General features: G+C 44.2%; 1 protein-coding gene across 1 annotated transcript in view; it reads right to left on the reverse strand.

Annotated features, from left to right (window-relative positions):
• Positions 1–16340, reverse strand: part of Prcc (proline rich mitotic checkpoint control factor) — a 29495-nt gene extending 13155 nt beyond the window's left edge. Inside the window, exons 1-2 of the mRNA XM_020163424.2 lie at positions 15603–16340; positions 141–188 (exon numbers count right to left, since the gene is read on the reverse strand). Of these exons, the coding sequence (XP_020019013.2) occupies positions 141–188; positions 15603–16064 (510 nt within the window). The 5' untranslated portion in view covers positions 16065–16340. The remainder of the gene's footprint in view (positions 1–140; positions 189–15602) is intronic.
• Positions 16341–25561: the final 9221 nt, after the last annotated feature.

Genomic DNA, 25561 nt, shown 5'->3' on the forward strand with positions numbered 1-25561 from the left:
CCATAGCCAGACCTCAACAGTCCTCAAATACTTGTGTTTGCTCTAAACCTAACTTGAAAACTGCTAAGCATTTAAGTCCTGTCTTACAGGAAACAAGGTAGGAAGAGAAGAAATGGCTTATAACATGTCATCAAGCTTACCTGAAGGACGATTTTCTTCTTTGCAGGTTCATCTTCCTCAGAATCTGACTAAGAGAAAAAGAAATGGAATAAGGCCTCACTGTTTTAGGACAGTAGAAGCAACACTCACATTAAAGAAACATATATGTAAGTTGGACAACAAAGACCCCACCTATGTATGGAGGTGCAACCACTGGAGGCCCAGCCAAACAGCAGAGCTTCACTCTGATCTCACAAGGCTTCAGAAGATGGGGTGTGCCTTGACCTCCCTTAGTCACTTATTTCTCAGCCCCCTCCTCTCAGACATATTGCTCAGTGTTCTTGGCACCAATTTCTATTCTGTTAAATTGAGACTATTTCCTCCCATTTGGTCCTTCGTGGAAAGACAAAGCTATACCCATTCTTCCTATAAATCTGTCCACTAGAAGATGAATGGGACTTGGCCCACAATCTCACCCAATCTCGGCTTCACTTTTAAAACCACTTACATAGACTACATAACCACATGGCTGAGGAACTCCAGTGGGATTAAGTGGTGTGTTAACTACTCTTCTACGAGGCATTAAAGGTCAAAGTCATTGGAGAAATCCATTCCCTCTCCAACTATGATCTATTGTCTGCCAGACAGAGTTGTTCATGTCCAGGAAGAAGACAGGCAAATAATGACTGAGGATTTGGGACAAGACAGGAGGTCACTGGCGTTATTCCTTTGACTCAACAGGACTATTTCTAAGACAAGCTGTCACAATGAAAAATATCTAAATTTGTATTAGCTCAATTATCAGTTTCTCAACAACTTCAAGTTGCAGAAAGATGCAAAGGCATATAAATAGCAAGCCTTAACTTTTTCCTTTTTGGCTATACTAGGGTTTGAACTCCAGTCTCACACTTGCTAGGCAGGAGCTCTACTGGTTGAGTCATGGCCTGAGCCCTTTTTTGCTTTAGTTATTTTTGGATAGGGTCTCACATTTTTGTCTGAGGCTGACCTCAAACCAAGATCTTCTATAAGGCTTCCCATGTGGCTAGAACCACAAGTGTGTGCCACCATACCCAGCTTATTGAAATGGGACTCTTGCTAACTTTTTGTCCAGGCTGGTCTCGAACCTTGATTCTCCTAATCTCCACCTCCCAAGTAGCTGGGATTACAAATGGGAACTGTAGCGCCTGGCAACATTTTTTAAATGACTCCTCAAACCAAGAATCTTTCTCATTTGTTCTGAGAACCTTGGTTTGGGCATCTATAAACAAGAGTAATTAAGCAGGAATCTAAGATCCTACTCACCCTCAAGATTCTGTAACAACCCAAATCTTCTGCCTGTCTTTCTCGATAGACTCTCATATCACACAGATTCATTTTTTAATTTGTGGGCTATAGGGATCTTTCAACCTTAATTACTGAGAACTTACCATATGTAGACACTGCTAAGTACTAGTTTCTAGCTGCTGTCCCAGGCAAGGCTTTTGGACAGCTAGAGTCCTAAGCCACTAATCTCCAGAGGCACAACCTGGATCATTTACCTGAGTGTCCCTCAAGACTTTCTGTGCGCTATGACCTGCCCACAAAAAATTTACTATCCAGTAAAAACAACAAGTATACAACAGTAATAAAAAGGCAGTAAAAGATAAAAACATCAAATGTGGTTCAAACATTCCCTCAATTAGTACAGCCATTATGGTAAACTATATAAAGTCTTCTTAAAAAAACTAAAACTAGAGCCAGGCACCAGTGGCTCATACCTATAATCCTAGCTACTCAGGAGGCAGAGATCAGGAGAATTGATGTTCAAAGCCAGTCTGGACAAAGAGTTCAAGAGACCCATATCGAAAATACTCAACATACACACACGCACACACACACACACACACACACACACACACACACACAAAAGGGCTGGCAGAGTGGCTTAAGAGGTAGAGTACCTGCCTAGCAAGTGTGCGGCCCTGAGTTCAAACCCCAGAACCATAAAAAAAAATTGTTAAAATTACTTTCAAGTGTTCTCACCACAAAAATAAATATTTGAATATATACACTGATTATTTCATACTATATTCATAAATCATAGTATCACCTTATGTTCCATAATTACATAAAATTATAACTTGTCAACCAGGCACTGGTGGCTCACACCTGTAATTCTAGATTGGGAGGATTGAAGTTTGAGGTCAGCCCAGGCAAAAAGAGAGATGCCATCTCCAAAATAACCAGAGTAAACTGATTGGAGACATAGCTCAGGCAGTAGAGTACCTGCTTCACAAGTGCAAAGCCCTGAGTTCAAACCCCAGTACCACCAAAAAAAAAATATATATATATATATGTTTATTATTTACAACACTTTACAATATTCCCAGCCCTTTTTGCTTTGGTTATTTTTTAAGATAGGGTTTCACTTTATGAAAGACAGGGTTTTACTTTTTTTATAGGGTTTCACTTTATCCTGGGCTGGCCTGAACTGTGATCCTCCTATTTAAGCTTCATGAGTAGCTGAGGTGACAGACGCATGCCACCACACCCGGCTACTGATTGAGATGGAGTCTCAAACTTTTTGCCTGGGCTGCCCTCGAACCAAAAGATCTTTACTTCCCAAATAGCTAGAATTAAAGATGTGAGCCACCATACCCAACCTTGTTTTTTGTTTGATGGGACTGGGGTTTGAACTCAGGGCTTCACGCTTATAAAGCAGGCACTCTACCGCTTGAGCCACACCTCCAGACCATTTTTACTTTGGTTATTTTGGAGATGGAGTCTTGTAAACTTTTGCCAGGACTGGTCTTGAACTGAAATCCTCCTGATCTCTGCCTCCCAAGTAGCGAGGATTTCAGGCACGAGCCTCTGGTGCCTGGCCTAGCCATGCATTTTTTAAAAGTCCCTCAAAGAATCCACTGTTCCTATGTTTGCGCTTCACTCCTATAAATTCTTCCCTTGGTCACTTCCAATCCCCATACCACTATCTTTGCCACCTCTTGCTGTCCGTCAATGTGCACTCTGTTCATACTTCCTGACTCCAAGCTCCTGAGACATCTGTCTGATGAATCTCACCTTGTTCTTTTTCACTACCAAATGTCACTCATTTGTTTGGGATGGCATTGCATCACTTGGTTCGCTGGTACTTGTGCTATATATGTGATTTTTTCACATGTGCATTCTCACACTTACTCTGACAGCAAAGGCAGTATCTTCAGTTGAATATTGCTTCCTGGTCAGGAAAGTGATGGTTTTAATTACTAGCTGCTGCCAAATGCATTTTAAAAACAACTCAGAAGGGAAATCAGTCTTGGTACCTACATGTGAGGGATTAAGAAAAAGACAGCAGGGCTGGTGGAGTGGCTCAAGTGGTAGAGCGTCTGCCTAGCAAGCGTGAGGCCCTGAGTTCAAACCCCAGTACAACAAAAACTAACTAAATAAGAAAAGGACAGCAAAGAAAAGAGCAAAGTCTACCAAGAACCTACTACATGTCAGGCAATTTACATTTTTGTACAATTAAAATTTCCCATGTAATCCTTAGAGTAACATCATGAGCTCAATTTTACAAGTGAGAGAAGTAAGGCTCAAAGAGGTTAAATAATGGCCACATAAGGAAGAACCAGGATCTGAACAAGCTGGCAGCAACACCACACTGAACTGTGTGTTTGTCCAAGTCTGACACCCAAACTGATGAGGTGCTCTAGATCCCACATGATACAGCTGAGATAGCCAAGGTACAAAATCAGAAAGGGGTTTGCATCTCACTTCTGTCATTTACTAGCTGGGGAATCAGCTATTTAACCTCCATAAGAAATACATGTCGCAATGATGTTATAAAGACTGCATTAGCCACTGTCCATGAAGATGCCTACAAACTCAAAATCTAAACAAAGCTCACAAATGATTATTCCCCCTGGATTGTCAAGATGTCAAATTCAGTCAAGAAAAAGCTGTAAGCACCCATCACCTAAGTAGGTTCTATCTTTTTTCTCTGTTCCTTGCCTCTGAGAGGCATCTTCCTGACCTTGTCTTTGCTGAGGACTGAATTCTAGGCAAGTACTCTACCACTGAGCTACATCCCTAGCCCTCCTCTTTTTCTTTTTTTTAAGCATATATTAATTGTACAAAAAATGGATTTTATTTTCATACATATTTTTTTTATCATATTCACCCCCCCACACACCATCTAAAGACCTATTTTCTTTCCAGCAGACCACATAGAGCACCAAGGTTTTCCTGGAGCCTTTCCTGGGGCATGTTCACACTTTAACATCTTATCCAGTAAATCCAATGACAACACACATTTTATCCAAATTTAAGACCATTCTACTTAAAAAATTATAAGCATACTCTTACTTTTCAGATCCTGTGACAAACAAAAGTGGCTACTGTGAGAGTGGAGGCAAACTGTCCTACAGCTAATAGAATTGAAGGCCAGATCAGCTGTAGGAGGAAAAGTCAATTGTTCTTTAAATGTCACAGGTTGTTTTCATTATACTGACAACCTGAGTTTGAAGTTTAAAAAGCACAAAAACAAAAAAAATCCAAAAACCTGCATGGAGATTTGAGAACACCCTGTTTAGCGATTGCTATGACTACTCATCATCCCCTTTCTGAGCGTCTTCTGTGAACGTCTACTGAACCCCTTTCTAAGTCATCTCAAGACATACATAACCATGATAGACTCCCTGAAACACAACACTCAAGTAAGAACCTCAAAAATGTGCTAAGCCCCTAAACAATTCCTAAGTTATGATACTTACCTCTGAGGGAGGGTTATAAATGATGTTTAGCCCTAATGGCTGACAAACAGGGCTTAGAGACAGTCAACAACCTACTCAGCCACGGAGGAAGCCCAGGGGACACTGTGAGGGGGGAAAACAATGAAGACTTACCCAAGGTCCCTTGCACCAATCTCAGCAGCCCCATCCCAGAAGAGACTGGAAGCGTGGGACTCATTGGCTAACTATGGAAAGAGGCTTCAACGCCACTCAAAGCACTTTGGGGCATGCAAGGGCTTGACTGAAAACTAGCAGGTAACAGAAATACAAGGAATGATCTGAACACTTCACAAAAGAAAATAAATCTCAAGGCACAGGACAACAGAGAGATGAGCAATCCAAGTACTAAAAGATGTGTGGTACATCCTCCAGCCATCCTGGGGGGATATAGCTGTCTAGGAGCATTTGAAAGAAAATCAGTTCAGTTCCTATCATGAACTGGGCTAGAGGCAACAGGCTTAGCCTAAGCACACGGGATTTATTTAACACAGAGGAGACATCCTTGATCAGAAAAGTTGCAGGAGCATTTAAAAACTTTTTTGGGCAGGGCGCCGGTGGCTCATGCCTGTAATCCTAGCTATTCAGGAGACAGAGATCAAGAGGATCGTAGTTTGAAGCCAGCCTGCACCAGCTCAAAATAGTATGAGACCCTATCTTGAAAAACACTATCACAAAAAACTGGACTGGTGGAGTGGCTCAAGGTGAAGGCCCTGAGTTCAAGCCCCAGTACCTAAAAAAAAAAAAAAAACTTTCTTGGGGGCAGGGGGAAAAAACAAAACTTTTGTCTTTATCATGGGACATACATATACATAAAACATATACCATTTAACTATTCTTTGGTGTACAATTCAGTGGCATTAAGTATGTTCTCCATGTTGTGCAACCATCATCAATATTTCTAGAACATTTTCATTATCCAAAGCAGATGCTATTATCATTAAACTAACTCCTCATTCTCCCTCCCCCGCCATGGCAACTTCTACAGTTCCTTCTGTCTCCATAAATTGGCCTCTCCTGGGTCCCTCTACAAGTGGAATCAGACCATAGTTGTCCTTTTGTGATTGGACTGTTTTACTCAGCATAATGTCTTCAAGGTCCAACAATGTTAGATCAGAATTTTGATCCATCCTGCTGGTGGAGTGACTCAACTGGTACAGTGCCTGCCTAACAAGCATGAGGCCTGAGTTCCAACTCCAGTACCACTAAAAAAAAAAAAAAAAAAAAAAAGGTAGAGAATTTTGTTCCACCCTAAGGCTGAATAATACTCCACTGTACGCATCCACCACATTTTGCCTCTCCATTCATCTGCGGAGTTGTTGTCACCCTTGGCTCCCAGGAGCGGTGTGGTATAAACACTGGCCTACTGGTGAATCTATCTGTTTGAGTCTTTGTTTGGATTCTTTATACCTACAGGGCAACTGGCAGATCACAGAGAAATTCAATGTTTAACTTTGAGGAACCACCACCTGCTGTCCTCAGGAGTCGATTACATGGAAGTGTGGGGTCATCTCCTAGAGTACTGAAGACCAGAGAAAGGCAGGCTGAGGGGTCTGTACCATTGGGCTGAGACAGAAAAGCAATGCTAGCAACATCAAAGCCCCAGGTGGGAGGTGTGCCTGGCCACAACAGACTCACATGGGCTTTGGAGGCACAAATTAGCTGTGTTTCTTAAGAAAGCATTATATTTCTGCCTCAAAAGAAGCTAAGCCTCAATGGCCACCACTGGTCTTTCTGCAACAGCTGCCAAGAGTGACAAGACACACACACCCAAGACTGCTGAGCAAGAACGGAAACAGACATTTTCCATTAAGCAGGGTCCAGTGGGATCTGCTAATCTATCAGAGCCTTATTCCCCACGGCAGCCTCCCTGTTATCTTCCCAGGCTCTGGTTCAGAGAGACTCCCTCTCCAAAAAGCAATCACTAGCTGCCAGGGCCAGAAGCCAAGGAGGAAATAAGGGTCCAAGACCAGACACCCCACCCCCAAGGCTCTAAATCATAATCACTACTACTATTATCCCAATTAGCCAGATTCATCAACTTTCTTAACTATGGTCTCAATTATCTTCTGCTTATATCTGCCCTTGAGTTAGAATCTTCTTTTATCTTGCCAGGCACTTGTGGCTCACACCTGTAATCCTAGCTACTCAAGAGGCAGAGATCAGGAGGATCTTGGTTCAAAGCCAGCTCTGGCAAACAGTTCTCGAGACCCTATCTTGAAAAAACCCATCTCTCTCTCTCTCTCTCCCTCTCTCACATACACACACACACACACACACACACACACACACACACACACAAAGGGCTGGTGGAGTGGCTCAAGGTATAGGCCCTGAGTTCAAATCCCAGAACTGCACCAAAAAAAAAAAAAAAAAAGAGCCCAGCTCAGTGACAAGTGCCCACTCCCTTCTCTTTCCATGGGACTGAAACTTAGCTAAATCCACAGTAGGTAACAATCATTTGGTTATTAGAAGTGACAAAAATTAGTGAAGTATGTCTCAGAATTTCAATTCTCCACTATCTGGGTAAACAACCTGACAGTGGTAGTATGCTAGGGGGGGAAGCCAGAACCTGTGCACACCAGACAAGAGCTCCACCACTGAGCCACGCCTCCAGCCCAGCTCTAAAATTTCTATTTGCATAAGAATATGCATTATGTGAGGGACAGCTCTTATAGGAGACTTACTCTCTGAATTTTGTTTTGTTTTTGTTTTTGTTTTTTGCATCCCTATTTCAAAAGTCTGCAACCTCTGGACCTATGAAATCAGCCAATGTAGCTTGAGTCAAAGCAAGAAGGGAAGAGGGGGATGATCATCTCTTCTCTTTCCTAATTCCCACTTAAATCAAAAGCAGACTAAACCACACATGGTGCTACACATTGTAATACCAGCCGCCAGGAGGCTGAGGTAGCAGGATCATGAGTTCAAGGCCACTCTGGACTACATTGTAAGGCCCTGTCTCAAAAAACTGACTTAAGTTAATTTTGGAATACTTCTGGAGGAAGAATCTGGTATTACCTTGACTGCAAATAATTGGAAAACCTGACCCAAATCAAATTAATCAAATTCTCTCTGCTATAAGACCAGAATGGGGACTAGATTATGGTTCAATCTGGGATGATCTTTAAAGAAAAGGAAATAAAAAACAAGAAGGTGTAGGTTGCTTTTACCTGCAACAAAAGATAAGTAAGGCCAGGTGTGGAGATTACACCTGTAATCTCAACTGGGAGGCTGAAGCAGGAGGACTGTGAGTTCAAGGCCAGCCTGGGCTACACAGAGAAACCCAGTCTCAAAAACAAAACAACAACAAAAAGATTAAGAAGCAGAAGAAACTGGTCTCCAGAAAAATGAACTGCGTAAGGGTCCCCAACAGGTATGTAGTTCCTGACCCCACGCCCTCTGTGAGGTACTGCACTGTGTTCGTGACACTTTCATGGAGGCAGCATAAGGTTGTCTTCAGTATTTGCAACCAACCAACTCTAACCAAATCCTGATCTGTTCTGCCTCCTGGCACCACTGCATTGCCAGCTGCCTGGGTCAAAGGCAGAGGGGCCAATCCTTCACTGGTGACACCTCATTGATCCTCTAGTCTTGTCACAACTACCTCCTAAATATCCCCAGTTCTCTTCATCCCTACTATTCCTCCTACAAATCATCAGCACCTCTTCAGTAAGAGAATTCGGGTTCAGGCTTCAGGAATCTTCACTAGCCCAGAACAAAGTGGGAAGACTTCAGCTTGGCATCCAAGCCCATGGTCATCTCCCTCTCAGCTCCATCTCTTGCTGCTGTCCCTACATGTGCTCCAGTCACTGTGCCTTACTCAAGGTTCCCAAAAATACCTTCACTCTCTATACCCTCCATTTCCACTGCATGATATGCTCCTCTGCACTCTCCCCTCTTGTTATGACTGCCTCCTACTCCTCTGTCTTATCTGTGTTTAGACATCTCCGTTTACTGATGCCTCAATAACTCCCTGACTGGATAAGAGTCTGCTAGGTGTGCTCTCATGACACTAGCTCTATCAGGGCTCTTTTCTGACTTGACGTAAAATCTATTTCCTTGTCTGTCTCCTAAAGTAGAACATAAGTTCCCCGTGGGCAGGGTCTATCATGTTCACCATTGTATTCTTAGCACCAGGTAAGAAGTGAATGAGTGAGTAAATGAATCAGAGTCCAGAGATGGGGTGATAAAGAGTGGCTCAACTGGTCAAGCACCTGTCTAATAATCGTGAGACCCTGAGTTCAAACCCCCAGTACCAACAAAAAAAGAGTCCAGAGTTGCCAGGCACCAGTAGCTCACACCTGTAATCCTAGCTACTCCAAAGGCATAGATCAGGAGGATCGAGGTTCAAAACCAGCATGGGCAAATAGTTTGTGAGACCTTATCTCAAAAAAACCCATCAAAAAAAAGAGGGCTGAGCCAAGATGCCCCACCACTGACGAATGGATTAAGAAAATGTGGTATTTATACACAATGGAATTTTATGCAGCCATGAAGAACAAAATGTTACCATTCGAAGGAAAATGGATGGAATTGGAGAACATCATTCTGAGTGAGGTTAGCCTGGCCCAAAAGACCAAAAATCATATGTTCTCCCTCATATGTGGACATTAGATCAAGGGCAAACACAACAAGGAGAACTGGACTTTGATCACATGATAAAGTGAGAACACACAAGGGAGGTATGAGGATAGGTAAAACACCTAAAAAACTAGACAGCATTTGTTACCCTCAACGCAGAGAAACTAAAGCAGATACTTTAAAGCAACTGAGGCCAACAGGAGAAGGGGACAAGGAACTAGAGAAAAGGTTAGTTCAAGAAGAATTAACCCCCTATTTGCAGACGACATGATCCTATACCTTAAAGACCCAAAAAACTCTACTCAGAAGCTTCTAGACATCATCAATAGCTATAGCAAGGTAGCAGGATATAAAATCAACATAGAAAAATCATTAGCATTTCTATACACTAACAATGAGCAAACGGAAAAAGAATGTATAAAAACAATTCCATTTACAATAGCCTCAAAAAAAATCAAATACCTAGGTGTAAACCTAACAAAAGATGTGAAAGACCTCTACAAGGAAAACTATACACTTCTGAAGAAAGAGATTGAGGAAGACTATAGAAAGTGGAGAGATCTCCCATGCTCATGGATTGGTAGAATCAACATAGTAAAAATGTCGATACTCCCAAAAGTAATCTACATGTTTAATGCAATTCCCATCAAAATTCCAATGACATTCATCAAAGAGATTGAAAAATCTACTGTTAAATTTATATGGAAACACAAGAGGCCACGAATAGCCAAGGCAATACTCAGTCAAAAGAACAATGCAGGAGGTATCACAATACCTGACTTCAAACTATATTACAAAGCAATAATAATAAAAACAGCATGGTACTGGCACAAAAACAGACATGAAGACCAGTGGAACAGAATAGAGGATCCAGATATGAAGCCACATAACTATAAGCAACTTATCTTTGACAAAGGAGCTAAAAATATACGATGGAGAAATAGCAGCCTCTTCAACAAAAACTGCTGGGAAAACTGGTTAGCAGTCTGCAAAAAACTGAAACTAGATCCATGTATATCACCCTACACCAAGATTAACTCAAAATGGATCAAGGATCTTAATATCAGACCCCAAACTCTTAAGTTGATACAAGAAAGAGTAGGAAATACTCTGGAGTTAGTAGGTATAGGTAAGAACTTTCTCAATGAAACGCCAGCAGCACAGCAACTAAGAGATAGCATAGATAAATGGGACCTCATAAAACTAAAAAGCTTCTGTTCATCAAAAGAAATGGTCTCTAAACTGAAGAGAACACCCACAGAGTGGGAGAAAATATTTGCCAATTATAAATCAGACAAAGGACTGATAACCAGAATATACAGGGAACTTAAAAAACTAAATTCTCCCAAAACTAATGAACCAATAAAGAAATGGGCATGTGAACTAAACAGAACTTTCTCAAAAGAAGAAATTCAAATGGCCAGAAAACACATGAAAAAATGCTCACCATCTCTAGCAATAAAGGAAATGCAAATTAAAACCACACTAAGATTCCACCTCACCCCTGTTAGAATAGCCATCATCAGCAACACCACCAACAACAGGTGTTGGAGAGGATGCGGGGAAAAAGGAACCCTCTTACACTGTTGGTGGGAATGTAGACTAGTACAACCACTCTGGAAAAAAATTTGGAGGCTACTTAAAAAGCTGGACATCGATCTACCATTTGATCCAGCAATACCACTCTTGGGGATATACCCAAAAGACTGTTACTCCAGAGGCACCTGCACATCCATGTTTATTGCGGCACTATTCACAATAGCCAAGTTATGGAAACAGCCAAGATGCCCCAGCACTGACGAATGGATTAAGAAAATGTGGTATCTATACACAATGGAATTTTATGCAGCCATGAAGAAGAACGAAATGTTATCATTCGCTGGTAAATGGATGGAATTGGAGAACATCATTCTGAGTGAGGTTAGCCTGGCTCAAAAGACCAAAAATCGTATGTTCTCCCTCATATGTGGACATTAGATCAAGGGCAAACACAACAATGGGATTGGACTATGAGCACATGATAAAAGCAAGAGCACACAAGGGAGGGGTGAGGATAGGTAAGACACCTAAAAAACTAGCTAGCATTTGTTGCCCTTAATGCAGAGAAACTAAAGCAGATACCTTAAAGCAACTGAGGCCAATAGGAAAAGGGGACCAGGAACTAGAGAAAAGGTTAGATTAAAAAGAATTAACCTAGAAGGTAACACCCATGCACAGGAAATCAATGTGAGTCAATGCCCTGTATAGCTATCCTTATCTCAACCAGCAAAACCCCTTGTTCCTTCCTATTATTGCTTATACTCTCTCTACAACAAAATTAGAGATAAGGGCAAAATAGTTTCTGCTGGGTATTGGGGGGGGAGAGGGAGGAGGCGGAGTGGGTGGTAAGGGAGGGGGTGGGGGCAGGGGGGAGAAATAAACCAAGCCTTGTATGCACATATGAATAATAAAAGAAAAATGAAAAAAAAAAAATAAAAAATAAAAAAAATAAATAAATAAATAAATAAATAAAAAAAGAAGAATTAACCTAGAAGGTAACACAAATGTACAGGAAATCAATGCATGTCAACTCCCTGTACAGCTATCCTTATCTCAACTAGCAAAATCCCTTGGTCCTTCCTATTATTGCTTATACTCTCTCTTCAACAAAATTAGAGATAAGGGCAGAATAGTTTCTGCCTGGTAGCGAGGGGCAGAATTAAAATAAAAATTAAAAAACAAAAAAAAACAAAAAAAGAGGGCTGGTACAGCAGTGGCTTCAAGGTGTAGGCCCCTGTACCGCCAAACAAAAAAAAAAAAAAAAAGGAGAGGGTCCAGAGTTCACTACTTCTACTTTAGCACCTAAGGGGAAATTACTTAAGGAAACTAATTCATTCATTCCTTCAAAAGCGTACTGAGAGTCTTTAAGGTGCAAGACACAGGGGTCAGAATCAGAGGGTCTTAAAACTGGAGGAGGTACAGCTCTTCTAAAGACCACTGTTATGGATTAGCCATGGTGGTTCATAACTCTAATCCAAACTACTGGGCGCAGAGATAATGGTTCAATCCCAGCCCCCACAAAAAGTTCACAAGACCCCCATCTCAACCAATAGTTGGGCATGGTAGTGTGTGCCTGTCATGTCAGCTATTTGGGAAGCATAAATAGTAGAATCAAAGTCCAGGCCCCATCTGGGGATAAACATAAGACCCTATCCCAAAAAACCAAAGCAAAAAGGGCTGGGGGATGTTGCTTAAGTGGTAGAGCGCCTGCCTAGCAAATGCAAGGCCAAGTTCAACTATAGTACAACCAAAAAAAGAAGGACCACAGTTACTCTTACCTGACCATCCTAAATATTCTTAGGCAACCTTTCCCCAAGAATTACACGTTCAGCCGGGCACTCGTGGCTCACACCTGTAATCCTAGCTACTCTGGAGGTAGAGATCAGGAGGATTGAGGTTTGAAGCCAGCCTGGGCAAATATCTTGAAAAAACTGTTCACAAAAAAGGGCTGGTGGAGTGGCTCGAGGTGTAGGCCCTGAGTACAAACCCTAGTGCTGCCAAAAAAAAAAGAATTACATGTTCAGAGAACAAAACTATCATCTAAAATGGCAAAGTGGTCATGCTCACCTCAGCAATGCAGTGAATTATATTTCCAAGGAATGATGGTTAGGAGTCCTGAGTTTTCTGCCACTTCAACCAACCTACATGGAAGATTCTATAGCTCAATCAACAACTTTTTTATTTTTAGGAGGTACTGGGATTTGAACTCAAAGCCTCAAGCTTGCTAGGCAAGCTTGAGCCATACCCCCAGCCTTTTTTTCCTTTAGTTATTTTTCAGGTAGTGTCTCTCAATTTTGCCAGGGGCCAACATCAAACTGAGGGGCCTCCTGTGTAGCTGGGATTACAGACGTGAATTGCCATGCCCAGCTATCAGCAACTTTTTCTTTTTTTTTTTTTCTTTTTTTAATATAGGCTCAGCAACTTTTTCTAATGCTGCTTCACAGAACTAGAAAGGAGCCTTTCCACTGTCACTGAGGAAGAGGCAGGCTGGCTCAAAGTGTCACCTTCTTCTCTCATCCCCCACACATCACAGATAAAGTGTAGGGGGGTGTTTTTTGTTGTTGTTGGGACTGGTGTTTGAACTCAGGACTTCACACTTGCAAAGCAGGCACTCTACTGCTTGACCCATTCCTCCAGTCCATTTTTGCTCTGGTTATTTTTGGAGATGGGATGTCTCAAACTATTTGTTCCACTGGCCTCAAACCTTGATCCTCCCCATCTAAGCCTCCCAAATAGCTAGGATTACAGGCATGAGCCACAGGTGCTGGGCTCATTCCCAAACCTTTTTTTGTCTCAGGTTAAAGTTCAAGGAACCAAAAAAAAAGTTCAAGCCAACTTTAGTGTGGCTTTTTTTTTTTTTTTAGTGGGTCTGGGGTTTGAACCTGGGGCTTCACTCTTGCAAAGAGGCATTGTACTGCTTTAGTCACACCTCTAATCCATTTTGCTCTGATGGGGGTTTCACAAACTATTTGTCTAGGCTGACCTTGAACTTTGATCCTCTCAATCCCAGCCTCTCAAGTAGTTACCATTATAGGTGGAAGCCACCAGTGCCAAGCAGTAGAGGTTTTTTTGGATCCTACACCTATAAATGAGAGACTAAGGTGAGAAAGAAGGAGTGAATGATATGGAAGAAAGTTTGGAAAAACGTCTTGCATGATGGTGCATGCCTGTAATCACAGCTACTAGGCAGGAGGACCTCAGCCCTGGAGAAGGTGCCAGACTCTATCTGGGGGGGAGAAAAAAAACTTAAAAGGGCTGGGGGTGTGGCTCAAATGGTACAGTGCTTCCCTAGTAAACAGGGGCCCTGAGTTCAAGTGCCCTCCCCCCCAAAAAAAGAAAGTAAGTCTGAAAAAAGAGAGGAAGTCTTGAAGCTGGAAGACTCCATATTAATTTGAGTTCATTCATTCAGAAAAAACTAAGAGTCCTCAGTATATGCAGGCACTGTTTTAACTGCTAGGAATATAACAATAAATTTAAAAAATCATCATCATCCCTGCCTTCATGAAGTTTGTATACTAGGAAGGAAAGAAGCAGATTATAAAGTATGTTAGATGGTGGTTGAACAATATGGAAGGGCAACAGGAAGTAGCAAGTGACAGGAGGCTGCAATTTAAGCAGCTAGTGAAATCCTCATGGAGAACAATACTTGAATAACAGACAAGAGATAACCATTAGGAAATCTGGAGGAAGAAACTGAAGAAGCAGCAAGCAGGGACACAGAACAGGAAAGCTAAAAAAAAAAAAAAGCAAGAAAGTTCTCAAAGGTGTGTTAAGGTTTGACTAATTAACTTCCCAAAGGAGAGAAAGGAAAGAACTCCAGGTTAGTCTAAAATGTATCAAAGGCTTCTTTCTGGTTTGCTGTATTCCCAAAGTCCTTGCTCCGGAAGACGCCTTTGACAGAAGTTTGACGGCCTCCTGTAAAAATAGTACCTAAGCATATCCTAACTCACCCAGCTTGACAATACCTAGAACTGAGGCACAGATCTGAGGTTCAGGTAGACCCGGCTCTTAATCTTCCCTCTGCCTTTACCAGGTCGGATCTTACATGCCAGACTCCTGGTTCTCATCTGTAAAACACACTGTGATCTCCTAGGTATCTGAGAGAAGTGAAGGAGAGGGCCAGGGCCTGGCAAATGATCCGAAATCAATAAATACTCGATTTCTTCCCTACCTCCCCTTAAAAACAGGGTCCGGGAGTCCCATCCTTTCCCTCCAGGGTTGATGCTACTGAGTTCAGAAGTAAAGGTTGGTACTGGGTGTTCAGCAAGGCTCGGGAGTCCTGTCCCCTGTCATTTCTTCAGGTGCCAGATTTCATCTTGTTCTCAGGGAAAAGCCAGCCTGAGGTGACGATGCTAAAGGGGAAACCAGGGTTCCTAGGCGTGGGCTTGAGCTTGTCAGTGCCAGGTGGGGACATGTGGCCCCGCTTGAGAAACCCGCATGGCCAAATGCCCTAACTCCCCAAAGTCGACAAACTTCAGTTCAATTAATCTCACTTTAAGAGAATCCCAGTGGTCTCGAGTCCATGGATGCGTTTGCAAGGAATCCCAAAATCGCCACAAGTCCCTCCTACAGCTGGGCTCAAACCCGCTGTACAGTTTGGGGGTGCCCTCCCCGGATACTCACATCCCCCTTATGCAGCTCCGGCGCCGCGATCTTCACCGGCTCCGTCCTCTTCTTTGGCTTGGGAAGCCCCAGGGGGGGCCCGGCACCGCCGATAGGGGGGGGCAGACTGAGACCAGGACCCCGGGGCGACGGCAGCCCCAGGCCCATCCCCTCCCCAACTCCCGCCGCTTCAGCCGGGCTGACGCCTGGAGGTGGGGGGAAGCCTCCCAGGCCGAAGGGCAAGGGGGGCGGGGGCTGAAGCCTGGGGTCTCCTGCGGGTGGGGGCAGCAACAGCGGCGGGGGAAAGGCTGGGGCCAGCATCTGGGGGGGCGGGGGCAGCAAGGCCGGACCCTTGGGCGCGGGGAGAGAAGCGAACAAGCCCCCTAAAGTGGGCCCAGACGTAGGGGCCGCCGCCTCCTCTTCCTCCGGTTCGGCCTCCTCCGGCTCACTCTCATCGCTGCTAGCGTAAGCAACCAGCGACATGGTGACTCCCGCCTTTGCGGCGCCCTTGCCGGCAGACGAGGCCTACTTGAGACCGGGGATGCCCGAAGGCCTAGTAGGCCCCGCCACTGGGCGGGGCGGGGCACCGAAAAGCCCGCCTGCTCCGTACTCCAGGACTATCCCCGGCAGGAGCCCATAGCCATGGTTGATTTCCACCGAATAAGCCTTCCCTCTTCACTTAAGCTCCTAGTCCCGGGCAACTACACACAGCTAATGGCCGCCGAGTCACTCCGCCTCCTCCTCGCCGCACCAACAGAGGAACTACAGCTCCCAGGAAACACTTTGGCTACAGCCCCATTCACAGCCGCGGGGATCTCAGTGCAAGGCACGACGGGAATTGGAGTCCATGGAGAATTAAGGGGCACGCAAAAAAAAAAAAAAAAAAGACAGGAGGGAAACCCGCCTCTAACGCTGGTACTCCTGGGATGAGTAGTTTTTATGACGGACCGACAATTCCTAGGTGACTACAAACCCCATCGGTCAGCGCGGTAGTCACCGAGACAGATAGGAGAGCATTTTGGTACTTGAAGTTCCCTAGGGTTGCCCCTTTTGCGCTAAGATTTATGGGAAATGTGGTGTGTTTGGAAACTGCAAGGGATGTCGGGAGAGCCAGGGAGTCTGGGAAGGTGGCGGAATAGGGAAAAACAGCTTAAAGGGAAAGTGGTCTGTAAATGAATTGAAGAGCTCCCAGTCGGCTGGGCCTGGGGATTAGAATAAAGCACCCCAAGAAAAGCCAGGTCCTGAGGGACGTGTATGAAATTGAGTTGTAAACCAAAAAGAAGCAAGGCTGCAGGCCTAATGATAAACATCTGAAATAAATGTGACGCAAGAGGGAGGAGGTCATCTCCCTTGACACGAGCAGGGTGCACGTCCCGCACACCTCACCCTGGAGCCTGAGGCCTGGATGAGACATCAGTGAGACAGAAAGATGGGCAGGGCGCACTGCAAGCCAGGCTGGGCACTCGGAGTTCCTCCCCTCTCCTGAGCTCAGAAAAGAGGTGGGCTGTGGATGAGGACCTTTCACAGTTCTGAGGAATCGCCTGCGCCCCCTCTCACCTGCCCGTCCCAGGTGGCCTCTGTGCGTGCTGTTTCTTATGCTTTTGCGTGCCCCTTCATATCCACCCAAGTTTATGTCTGCCTGTGGCTTCCCTGTCCACCTGTGTCTTGTTTTCCATCTTTGCTCCTTCCTGGCTTCTTACCAGCCCTGGCTGTGCCTCCCCTTCTGTACTAATCCATCTCTCTCGATGGGCACCACCTCCCTGCTCCCAGAGAGCAGAAAACTCTATTTACCTGAGCTCAGCCCATGAAAAGGCTGTGGAGGTTAGGGGATGAGATCGAAGAGGGATGGAAAGGATGGTGAGGGGTGACGGTGAAGAGGCCCGTGCTTCAGTCTTCCATTAGACAAGCCTGATAATGGCTCCCCCTTCCCACACTATCCATGTGTCCAAATCCCACTCAGCTCACAGACAAACTGATACCTTCTTTGTGAAGGCTCCCTACATCTGTTTGCCCAGAGCGTCTTTTCTGCACACCTGTGCTTAGATTTTACTGTGGGGCTTGGGGGGGGGGATACATAAGACCCTCAGTTTGATCCCTAGCTCCCCGTCCCCCCACCCCAGTAAAACTCCTTGGTGTGCATAAATAAACATGTAATGTGCACTAGGAACACTTCTGAAAAGTACAAATGCTTCATTCTGACCTGAGTTTCCTATTCAGTAGGTGTGGGGTGGGGCCCTGAAGTCTTGATCTTTAAGAAACTCCTTGGTCGATTGAAAACCAGACCTATCAAGAAACACATTGAGAAACTAGACCATCAAGACCTACCTCTCAGCTGATGTGCCTTGCACAATGCTGACTTCTAAAACCTGCTTTGGAGTCTCAGTTCCTCTCTGGTTTTTCTCTTCTCTCTCATTTTGCTCCTTTGAAAAATGGAGATCCAGGCACAGTGGTACAGGGTTATAATCCTAGCTACTCAAAAGGTAGAGGTTCAAGACCAGCCAGGACAAAAAAGTAAGCAAGAGCATCTCTCAAAGAGTACACTGGGGTGGTGGTACATACCTGTAATCCTAGCTACTCTGGAGTAGGAGGATAGTGATCTAAGGTCAGCCCAGGCAAAAAGCATAAGATCCTATCTGAAAAATAATTAATGTGATTAAAAGGGCAGGGCGGGGAGGGGGAGCTGCTGGAGGCATCGCTCAAGTGGCAGAGGGCTTGCCTAGTAAGTGAGAGGCCCTGAATTCAAAACCCTGGTACTGCCCCCCGCCCCGCCAAAAAAAAAAAGGAAAAATGGATAGAGTACTAGTACTTCTGAGAGGACCACCTCACAATAACACGCAGTTCTCTTATGAGAGGCACTAGTGGCTCATGCCTGTAATCCTAACTACTCAGGAGACAGAGATAAGGAGGATCGAGTTCCTGCCAGCCTAGGCAAATGGTTCATGAGACCCTATCTCGAAAAAACCATCACAAATAAGGGCTAGTAGAATGACTCAAGGTGTAAGCCCTGAGTTCAAACCCCAGTACCACAAAAAAAAAAAAAAAAGAAAAGAAAGACAAAGCACACATTTCTCTTAGATCGAAGAGAAACAACTGCCCTTGCTACTTGGCAACACATCCTGCAGCCCTGAGCAGGAGCCCCTACCAGACAGGGGCCAGTCTTTGTTGAATAAATATTTCCTAAGCTGTGAAAGTTAACGGTTCATTTGATTAAGTACATGTACCTACCCTCAAAAGGTTCTTTTCAAGTAAGAAACTGTTAATGGAAATGACAGAACAAGAAAGGGAAAGAGACGTAGTTATCATTATCTTCTGTTTTATACCTTTAGAAATTTGTAAAAAAAAAAAAAAATCCCTTCTTGTGGCAAAACCTGTGATTCGAGCTCTTGAGAAGCTGAGGCAGGAGGTCTGGCGTTTGAGGCCGGCATGGGCTTTTTTAAGATCCTGCCTAGCAAAAATAATAAATAAATAAATAAAGACAGGAAGGAAGGGAAAGAAATTTGTAGCATATTATTCAAAATAACAGCAATAATAAAGGCTTACAGTAAAAGAATGAAATGAATAGACACATCTAATTTGTCTCCCTCCTAAAATTCTAATTTCAATAAAAGGATTGTTTGTTTGTTTCTGGTACTGAGGTTTGAACTCAGAGCTTCACACTTGCTAGGCAGGCACTCTACCACTTAAGCCACTCCACCAGCCCTCTGTTTATTTGGAGACAGGGTCTTGCTGTGCTGCGCAGGCTGGTCTCAAACCCCTGAAGTTAAACACCCTCCAGCCTCAGCTGCCCAAGCAGCTGGGATTATCTGGCTTAAAGGAATTGTTTTGTTTTTGTTTTATTTATTTATTTATTTATTTATTTATTTATTTTTGTAGTACTGGGTTTTGAACTCAGTGCCTATATCTTGAGCCACTCCACCAGCCCTATTTTTGTGGAGGGTTTTCAAGATACGGTCTCTCAAACTATTTGCCTGGGCTGGCTTAAAACGGAGATCCTCCTGATCTCTGCCTCCTCAGTACTAGGACTACAGGCCTGTGTCACTGGTGCCCAGCTAGGGAATGGTTTTTTGAAAATCATTAAAGATAATTTTGAAAAGACTTAAACCCACAAAGATGAGCTCAAAAGAGGAGACAAGACCCAACATGTTGGAGTGGGGAGGCCAGTGTGCCAGTGGTACACTACAGGTTACCCAAAGTACTGGGAACCATACTGGCCTTCTGGGTGGTAAGAACGCATCTGAACCATACTTAAGAAGCCTCAAGCCAGGCGCTGGTGGCTGACACCTGTTATCCTAGCTTCTCAGGAAGCAGAGATCAGGAGAATCAAGGCCAGCCCCAGGCAAATAGTTTGGGAGACTCTATCTTGAAAATCCGTACTTTGCAGAGTGGCTTAAGTGATATTGTGCCTGCCTAGTAAGTGTGAAGCCCTGAATTCAAGTCCCAATATGCTAAACAAAACAAAACAAAAAAATATCCAACACAAAACAGGGTTGGTGAAGTGGCTCAAATGTTTGGTAGAGCACCTGCCTAGGAAACGGAAGGCCCTGAGTTCAAATCACATTACTGCCCAAAATAAAGGGTGGGGGGAAGCAAAACAGCAAGAAGGCAGTGTACTTGTGGAATGCGGAAGCCTCCATCCATATTTCTTCCAGAAGACAAGCTACCAGGACTTTATCCTCTAGAAAAGATATCACAGAGATCTCAGTGGAAAATCTGTTTGGCCTAAGAGGAAAGATCTATGGGGTGTGACATTCCCCTTAGAAACCGGCCAACCAGATAACCCTGACATAAAATACTCAGTTGACAAGGCCCAACCACACCTCCAGCAGCACAAGGAGGCTTTTTACCTCCATCTTTTTAAAAAAATTATTTATTGGCCTAGCATAGTGGCTCAAATCTGTAATCCTAACTACTGTGGTGAGGGGAGGTACAGAAATCTGGAGGATCTTGGTTCAAGGCTAGCCCTGGCAAAAGTCTTTGAGATCTAATCTCAACCAATGGCTGGGTGTGATGGTGCCCACCTCTCATCCCAGTTATTCAAGGGAAGCACAAATAGGAGACTGTTGGTGAGACCCTACCTCAAAAATAGCCAACAAGAAAAGCGCTGATGGAGTAGTTCAAGTGGGAGAGCACCTGCCAAGCAAGTGTGATGCCCTGAATTCAAACCCCAGTACCACGATAAAGGAAGTAAGGAAGGAGAAAGAAAAGTTCTTTATTTAACGTGTGAACCCAGGGCAAGCACTTGAGCCATGTTCCCAGCAATGCCCCACTCCTTAAACAGGAGCAGAAGACTCAAGGGTTGAGGACTGAAGAAAGCCTGTAAAATGAATGACAGAAAGCAAACAAACAAGCAGACAAAAACAGAGAAAGTGAAAAAAGAACACTTTTAAAACCTTTGTCAGGTAAAGAGAAAATGCTGTATACATGAAAGAAGATAAGAATACTTTAACATGCAGAGAATAAAACAGAGCCCTTGGAAATAAAAAAAATACAAGAGCAAAAGTAAAATTCTCACCAAAAGAATTGGAAACTTTTTCAAGAAAACCAGGGAACTTGGACTGGACAAATGGCTCAAGTGGTAGAGCATCTTCCTTACAAGAACAGAGCCCTGAGTTCAAATTCCAGTATAAGAAGAAGAAGGAGAAGGAAAAGAAGAGGGAACCAGCCTCAAAATTCCAATATTTGAAGAAGAATTCTAAAATAATAGAGCAGAAAAAAGAGAGGGGGAAGTCCTCAAAGGAATATAACAGAGACTTCCCAGAACTGTTGGACAAGAATTTTCAGACAAGCCAGGAGCTGGTGGTTCACATCTATAATCCTAATTACTTGGAGGCAGAGATTAGGAGGTTCAAAGCCAGCCCCAGGCAAACAGTTCAGAGACCCTATCTTGAAAAAACCCAACACAAAAATAGGACTGGTGGAGTGAAAACTGATAAGAGTTTTCAGACAGGAAGGGCCCACACATGAAAGCAAAGTTTTAGGCCTTAGGCACAAACTCCAGGGGTTCATGGTGAAGGGTCAAGAAAGGAGGTTCATCATACAACACGGGCAGCAGCAGGCAGAGGCCAAGGAAGCACGTAGGCCCATCTTTGCCATCTTTAGGGTACAGACATCAGCTTCAGATTTAGGTAGACAAAGAATTGGGCAGGGGGAGAAAGGTATGCATAGTCAAGAGTCCTGGTCACAGGCAGGTATGTTCCTGGGATCATTATCTCAGTCCTCGTTTGAGGTTCCTTTTTTTTTTTTTCTTTCCAGTAGTAGGATTTGAACTCAGGGCATCACACTTTCAAGGCAGACATTCACCACTTGAGCCACTCCTCCAGCCCTTTTTCATGCTGGGTATTTTCAAGATAAGGCTCTCTCGAACTATTTGCCTGGGCTGGCCTCAAACTGTGATCTTCCTTCCCTCTGCCTCCTGAGTAGCTAGGATTACAGGCGTGAGCCACTGGCACCCAGTTCTTGTTTGGGATTCTTATTTTGTATATATTTTTCTCTTTATCTGAGAAAAGGCTTTGAAAGTCTCTGTTTTTGTCTACTTGTTTGTTTGATATCTGTCATTCAGTTTACACTTTCTTCAGTCTACAATCCTTGATGCCTGCTCCAGTGGGCTCTGGAAAAGTTGTTGCTGTCAGGATAAGCAAGTCATTGCTGCCTGGCAGTGGTCTGTTCTAAAAAGGTTCTGCTGTTCCCCTCCTGGGGGCAGTTCCCTCCTTTTGGAATCCTTCCTGGATTCCAAAGCAATAGCAAGGTGAATGGCTTAGACAAAATGGAGGCAGGGATGCCAAACCTTCCTCGTGCTTTAGTTAATTTAGTGGGCCCAAGTAAGGAGCCAGTGCTTTTCAGCAAAAGCAGTTTTTGAGTACCTGTTACACACTATTATGAAATCTGAGAACACTGGAGACAAAAGGAACACAGGATGCTAGATGATAATGGGGAAGGGCCTGAGGTAGGTGCTGGGGGTGTAGCACACTGAGGTGGGGGTAGAGAGTGCTTGGCATGTGTGAGGTATACTACGGTTTGAATGTTTCTCATGTTGAAATTTAATCCCTATTAGGAGGTATTAGAAATGAGACCAAGCCAGGTGTGGTGGCACACACCTATAATCTCAGCTACCCAGGAGGCAGAAATTAGGAGGACAGCAATTCAAAGACAGCCTGGGGGAAAAAGTTAGTGAGATCACATCTCAACCAACAAGCCAGGTTTGGTAGTTTATGTCTATAATTCCAGCTTCTAGGAGGCATAGGGCCCTACTTGCTGCTGGCCCTAGGCAAAAAAAACCACAAGACCTTATCTGAAAAAATAACTAAAGCAAAAAAGAGCTGGGGTGTGGCCCAAGTGGTTAAGCTTTTACCTATCAAACTAGAGGCCCTAAATTCAACTCCAGTACCGCAAAAAAAAAAAAAAAAAAAAAAGAGGTGAGACCAGATGGTTAGGCCATGAGGGCTCTGTCCTCAGGAATTGATCAGTGAGTTAATGTGTTATCTGCAGGTGAGTCTGTTTTAAAAGCCAGTTGGGCTCTGTATCTTGCATTCCCGTTCTCACCTGAGATGCTAGGAGCTGCCTTGAGACTCTGCAGAGTCCGCACCAGCAACAGCCTCACAGCCCCCAGAACCAGGAGCTGGATATACCTTAATTCTTTATAAATTTCCCAGCTGGTGGTATTCAGTTATATTAACAGAAAACAAATTAAGAGAGAACTAACTTTCAGGTAAGTGTGAAGATAGAACAAAGACAAATCCCCCAAAACTCTGTTCTAAGCACCTCTTTCAGGAAGCTCCAAAAAAGATTGAGGGCTGGGGGTGTAGCTCAATGGAAGCACCTGTGCCTAGCACATGGGAGGCCCAGGGTTCAATCCCTAGCACCAACAAAGAAAAAAAGACAGAAAGAGAAACCATGACGGCATTGGGCTCAGATGAGATTGATACATGAGCACTAAATCCCAATCCAACACAAGTTATGTGGTGAGCTGTGCATGGTGGTGCACATCTATAATCCCAGTACTCCTAAAACAGGAGAATGGAAAGTTCCAGGCGAGCCTGGGCTACATAGTGAAACTCTGTCTCAAAAAAACAAAAGCAAAGAAGAAAAAAAAGGTTGGGCGGGGGGCAGGCTAAGGGTATGAACTCCGTGGTAGAACCAGCGCTTAGAATTCAGGAGGCCCTGGATTTAAAAAAAAAAAAATTAAGGAGATGAGTCACATAACCCTCACTTGTTTTGGAGGTTCTTTTTTTTTTTTTTGGCAGTACTGGGGCTTGAACTCTGGGCCTCTTATTTACTAGGCAGCCACTCTACCACTTGAACCACTCCAGTAGCCCTTTCTTTCTTGTGTTGGATATTTTTTGAGATACATTCTTGCTTTTTTTCGCCTGGCTGACCTCAAACTACAATCCTCCTGATCTCTGCCTCCAGAGTAGTTAGGATTACAGGTATGAGTCACTGGCACTTGGCTTGCAAGTGCTCTTTATATAGTCCTGATTTATCTTATTTTGGTTTGCATGCATACTTTTTTTGGTGGTACTCGGGTTTGAACTCAGAGCCTCACACTTGCTAGACAGGTGCTGTACCACTTGAGTCACTCCACCAGCCCTGTTTTGTGTTGGATATTTTAGATAGGCTAAAATATTTGCCTGAGCTTGCTTTGAACAGAGATCCTACTGATCTCTGCCTCCAGTGTAGCTAGGATTACAGGCATGAGCCACTGGTGCCCAGCTGGAAGTACACTTTTGTTTATCTGTTGTTGAGACAGAGTCTTGCTATGTAGCCCAGGCTGGCCTCAAACTTGTAATCTTCCTGCCTTAGCTTCCCGAGTGCTGGGGTTATAGATGGGTACCACCATGCCCACATTGCACATTTACTTTGATAAAAATAAACAGACTGGGGGTGTGCTCAGTGGTAGACCAATTGCCTAGAATTGGAAAGCTCTGGTTCCATCCTTAGTAGCACAAAAAATTTTTTAAAAGTAAACATACGGAGCTAGAGGTATGGTTCAAGTGGTAGAGTGCCTGCCTCACAAGCACAAAGCCCTGAGTTCAAACCCCAGTACTACTAAGTAAATAATAAGTACATAAATAAATAAATATACTAAAAAATATAAGGAGAAAGGCAGAGAAGGATGAAATTTGGAGAAAAAAATTAAAGTGTCCAAATTGGAACACTGAAATCAGGGCAGGGTCAGAGTGTGCCAGGTGGCTAACAGGACCCAGGCTGGACAGCAGATGAGCCTCTGTATAGTTTTGGCCAGCTACCTGTACACTTTTGTATCTTTAGAGCTACCCTGTCCCCCAACACCCATCCAGGGTCTGGCATCCAGCAAGGGCCTAGGAAAATGTGTGTGAGTGAATGAATGAAACCCTGAGCCCACAGGCAATATAGTGGCAACAATGTCCTCTCAGTACCCTCACTGCCATCTGTCCTAACCAGAAGCCACAATCAGCCTCCCCCAGTATGAGGGTCACTATCTCTTCCCTGAGTGGGAGGGCAGATAGGATTCAATTTTATCAGTCCAGAAAAGGTCCCTCCTCAACAGGGGAGCTCCCAAGCTGGGCACAGGTGGCTCTCGCCTGTAATCCTAGCTCCTCAGGAGGCAGAGATCAGGAGGATCACAGTTGGAAGCCAGCACAGGCAAATAGTTCACAAGACCCTATCTCGAAAGGCCCTTCACAAAAATAGGGCTGGTGGAGTGGCTCAAGGTGAAGGCCCTAGTTCAAACTCCAGTACAAACCAAACAGGGCACCTTCCACAGTCCTCTGGTCCCCAGTGTCTCTGCAGCAGTTCCTTGGTGGAAGAGGGCTAAAGACTGTTGCTAGACATGGTCAGAGCTATGGCACCTCTGTTATTACTTTAATCCCCAGGGACCAAGGGGGCTCAAGTCCCAGAGACCAAGGAGAAAGCAAAGAGACCTGGATTTGTGGCTATACAGAATGGTGGACTTATCTGCCCTCTGGGACCCTGGTCTGTAGGGAGAAAAGCCACTTCCATAGTGC

This window comes from Castor canadensis, chromosome 11, assembly GCF_047511655.1.
Source record: "Castor canadensis chromosome 11, mCasCan1.hap1v2, whole genome shotgun sequence".
NCBI lineage: Eukaryota > Metazoa > Chordata > Mammalia > Rodentia > Castoridae > Castor > Castor canadensis.